The sequence below is a fragment of the Trachemys scripta genome, chromosome 24 (assembly GCF_013100865.1).
Source record: "Trachemys scripta elegans isolate TJP31775 chromosome 24, CAS_Tse_1.0, whole genome shotgun sequence".
Classification (NCBI taxonomy): Eukaryota; Metazoa; Chordata; order Testudines; family Emydidae; genus Trachemys; species Trachemys scripta.
This window is the reverse complement of record NC_048321.1, coordinates 12215663-12218906: the sequence shown is the minus strand read 5'-3', so window position 1 is coordinate 12218906 and position 3244 is coordinate 12215663. Positions and strand designations below refer to the sequence as shown.

The 3244-nt window shown below is 62.9% G+C and overlaps 1 protein-coding gene across 1 annotated transcript in view; it reads right to left on the bottom strand.

Moving 5' to 3' along the window:
* USF2 (upstream transcription factor 2, c-fos interacting) overlaps positions 1 to 557 on the bottom strand; it is a 19244-nt gene extending 18687 nt beyond the window's left edge. Inside the window, exon 1 of the mRNA XM_034756406.1 lies at positions 395 to 557. Within this exon, the coding sequence (XP_034612297.1) occupies positions 395 to 447 (53 nt within the window). The 5' untranslated portion in view covers positions 448 to 557. The remainder of the gene's footprint in view (positions 1 to 394) is intronic.
* Between the last annotated feature and the right edge of the window lie 2687 nt (positions 558 to 3244).

The following is a 3244-nucleotide window of genomic DNA, read 5'->3' as shown; positions in this document are numbered from 1 at the left end:
CCCCCCCCCCCCCAGGCACAGCCCCCTCAGCTTTCCAAACACTCCCTGCCCCCCAGACCCCCAACTCTTCCCCTCCCCCAGATGACAGCCCCCTATCTCTCCCCACCCGCCACTCAAGGCCCCTGCTCCTTTCCTTCTCCCTCCCCCCCACGACAACAAGCCTCCTGGGCTCCCAGCCCCCCGCCTTCTGCCCCCGACCCCTTTTCCCCTCCTTCGCTCTCTGCCTCGTCCTCCATTTTGTGCTCCCCCTCTCCGCGCCGCTGTTGCTGCAGGAGGATCATGGCTGGCTCCCTCCCCTCCCCCACCCTGCCCCTCCGCAGGCCCAGCGAGGGGGTGGGAAGGAATCAGGCCCCCCAGGAAAGGGGTGGGGAATTTCCTCCCGTCTTCCCCTTACCTGGGAGCAGCGGAGGCGGTGGCTGTGTCCAGGCCGGGATCCAGCATGTCCATGGGGGGAGAGGGGAGAGGGGGGAGGGGAAGGGGGGAAGGAGAGGGGTGGGGAGGCCCCTCAGCACCAGGCCGGGGCGGGGGGGAGGGAAGGAGAAGAGGGAGAGGAAGGGGGGCGGGTGAGTTTAAATCTCACGCCGGATGGAGGCAGAGGGGACGCGGAGGAGACACGGGAGCCGAGGCGCTGATCACGGGGACAAACACTCGGGTCATGTGAGGAGGAGAGCGAGAGCGATCCTCTCCCCCCCTCCCCTTCCCCCTCTTCCCCTCCCTTCTTCCCCAGCTGGGAGCCCGGGACACGTGAGGGGGGAGCCGGCGGAGCCGCCGATCGAGCGCGGCCTGGACCCCGGGGAAGCGTCGCGGGCGGCGGCGGCAGCAGCGGATGGAACGTTGCAACAATCCGGGGAGGAGGGTGGGGGAGGGGATAGAACGTTGCGACGATCGGGGGGAGGGAAGGAGAGCGAGGGGGGGAGGGGTGGAACGTTGCGAGCGGATGGAACCTTGGGGAGCTCCCGGGCCGAATGTGGCGGGCGAGCGGCCGGCAGGGAGGGGGCGGAAGGAAGGTTGGGGACCCCCCCCCCTTTCCCCACCAGATGGAACGTTGCAGCTATCTCGAGGGAGGGGACAGAACGTTGCGACGGTCGAGGGCTCGGGGCGGGCTGGAACGTGGCCAGCCCAGCTCGAGCTCGGGAGCGGATGGAACGTTGCTGGGGAGCCCCGGATCGAACGTTGCCGCCGGCCGGGGTGGATGGGTGGGGCGGTGGATGAAAGGTGGGGAGCCCCGATGGAACGTGGCGACGATGTACGCGGTGGGGGGAGGGGAACAGAACGTTGGCCGAGGGGCGGGAGGGAGGCTGGGGGTGCTGGGAACCCCCCGGAGCGAGGGTGGGGTGGAGGTAGAACGTCGGGAACCCCGATGGAACGTCGAGACAACCTAGGTGGGGCGGGAATAGAACGTTGCGACGATCGGGGTGGGGGGTGGATGGCGGAAGGAACGTGGCGGATGGAATATTCCCCCGATCGAACGTTACAGCAAGGGCGGAAGGAGGAGACAGAAGGTTGCGACGATCCGTGGCAGACGGGGGAGGGGGGGAGGGGCGTGGAACGTTGGGATCCCCCCGTGGAACCCTGCGACAATCTAGTGGCGTCGGGAGGGCGGGGATAGAACCTTGCAACATGGTGGCGGCGGGAGAGACCCACGGGGATCGAGGGCTCACAACCTGCCCCCTCTCCCCCCGCACCTGCGCCATCGCTCAAGCGGGCTGGCAGTTGCTGCTGGGAGAGTGACCCCCCCCCCAACAGGAGGTGAAAGGGATCAGTGTGTGTGTCACCGGACTTTGCCCCCCACCCTGGGCCTGGCGGCTGCCCCCAGGTGGTCAGGTCTGTTCCCAATGCCCCAGTGCGGTGCTAGGGGGCGCTGTGCTGCAGGGAATGGAGTGGGGGTGCTCTCCCAGGGCAGTCAGTGGCCCCAATGCATCAGCGCTAGGGGGTGCTGTGCTGCAGGGTGGGGGTGCTCCCTGTCAATCGGAGCTGGACCCAGTGCCCCAGTGTGGCACTAGGGGGTGCTGTGCTGTGGTGGGGCTCTTCCCTGGCAGTCAAGGCTGGCCCGTTGCCGGCCCAGGGCAGTGATGGGGGTATTGTGCTGCAGGGAATGCAGTGGGGGGGCTCTCCCAGGACAGTCAGTGCTGGCCCCAATGCCTCAGGGCTGGGGGTGCTGTGCTGTGAGTGGGGTGGGAGCTCTCCCCTGGCAGCCAGGGCTGGACCCAGTGCTCCAGCGTGGCACTAGGGGGCACTGTGCTGCTGGGGGTGGGAGCTCTCCCGGGGCAGTCAGGGCTGTGCCGGGTGCCCCAGCGTAGTGTGGGAGTGTTGTGGAGCCACGCTTTGGGATACCTTTTTCCTGTTAGCTCTACCTCTCCAGCTAAACTTCAGCATGAATTACTCCATCCTCCTTCTCCAAAGCCTCCTGGATCAAGCTGTCTTCACTTCCTGTCCTAAACGGCTGTCTCTCTTTCACTTTGCTGAGTTAAAATCATCTGTACAAGCCCCCTATTACAGATTTACCCGCGAGAGCTCCCAGCCCTCGCTGCCTTTCCAAGCAAACCACCCAGCTCAAATGGTGTGATTCTTCCAGGACATATTTCCAAACCAGCTCCCAACAGCTTCTCGTTCCCGTCCTGCTTTTCAGATCCCTTTGGAAACAAAGAAGATGATCTGACAATTTACGTGGCTGCAAAACCACAAGAACCAGTAGCCGGACGTTAAAGCCGGACAAATTCCAGCTGGAAATGAGGCACTGGTTTTTCTCCCTGAGGGTGATTTAACTATTGAAACAAACTGCCTGGGGAAGTGTTGGTTACTCCTCTCCATGGCTTCCAATCAAGACTGGATGCCTTTTGAGACGTTATTGGACTCGGGGCAGGGGGACCAGGGTGAACTCACTGGTCTGGGTTACAAGGAAGACAGACTAAATGATGTAATGGTCCCTTCTGCTGCTGGAGTGTCTGAAGTCGAATTTTGAAAATGCGGGTGATTTACAATTTTTGTGGCTGCATCATCAAAACGTTTACTGAATGTCTCCTGCCTCCTGTGAGGTGGGGAAATACTAGCCCACTTTTATAGGTGGGGAAACTGAGGCAAAAAAGATGCTGTGTTTTGCCAGGCTCACCCAGGGATTCTTAGAGCCAGGAATTGATCCCCGCTCCAGCCACCAGGCCAGCTTTCCCCGGTGACCCCTTGTGGTCGCTCTCAGCTGAGAGGCCAATGTTTGATGAGGCTGAGATGGATGGTCTGGCTCAGCCCA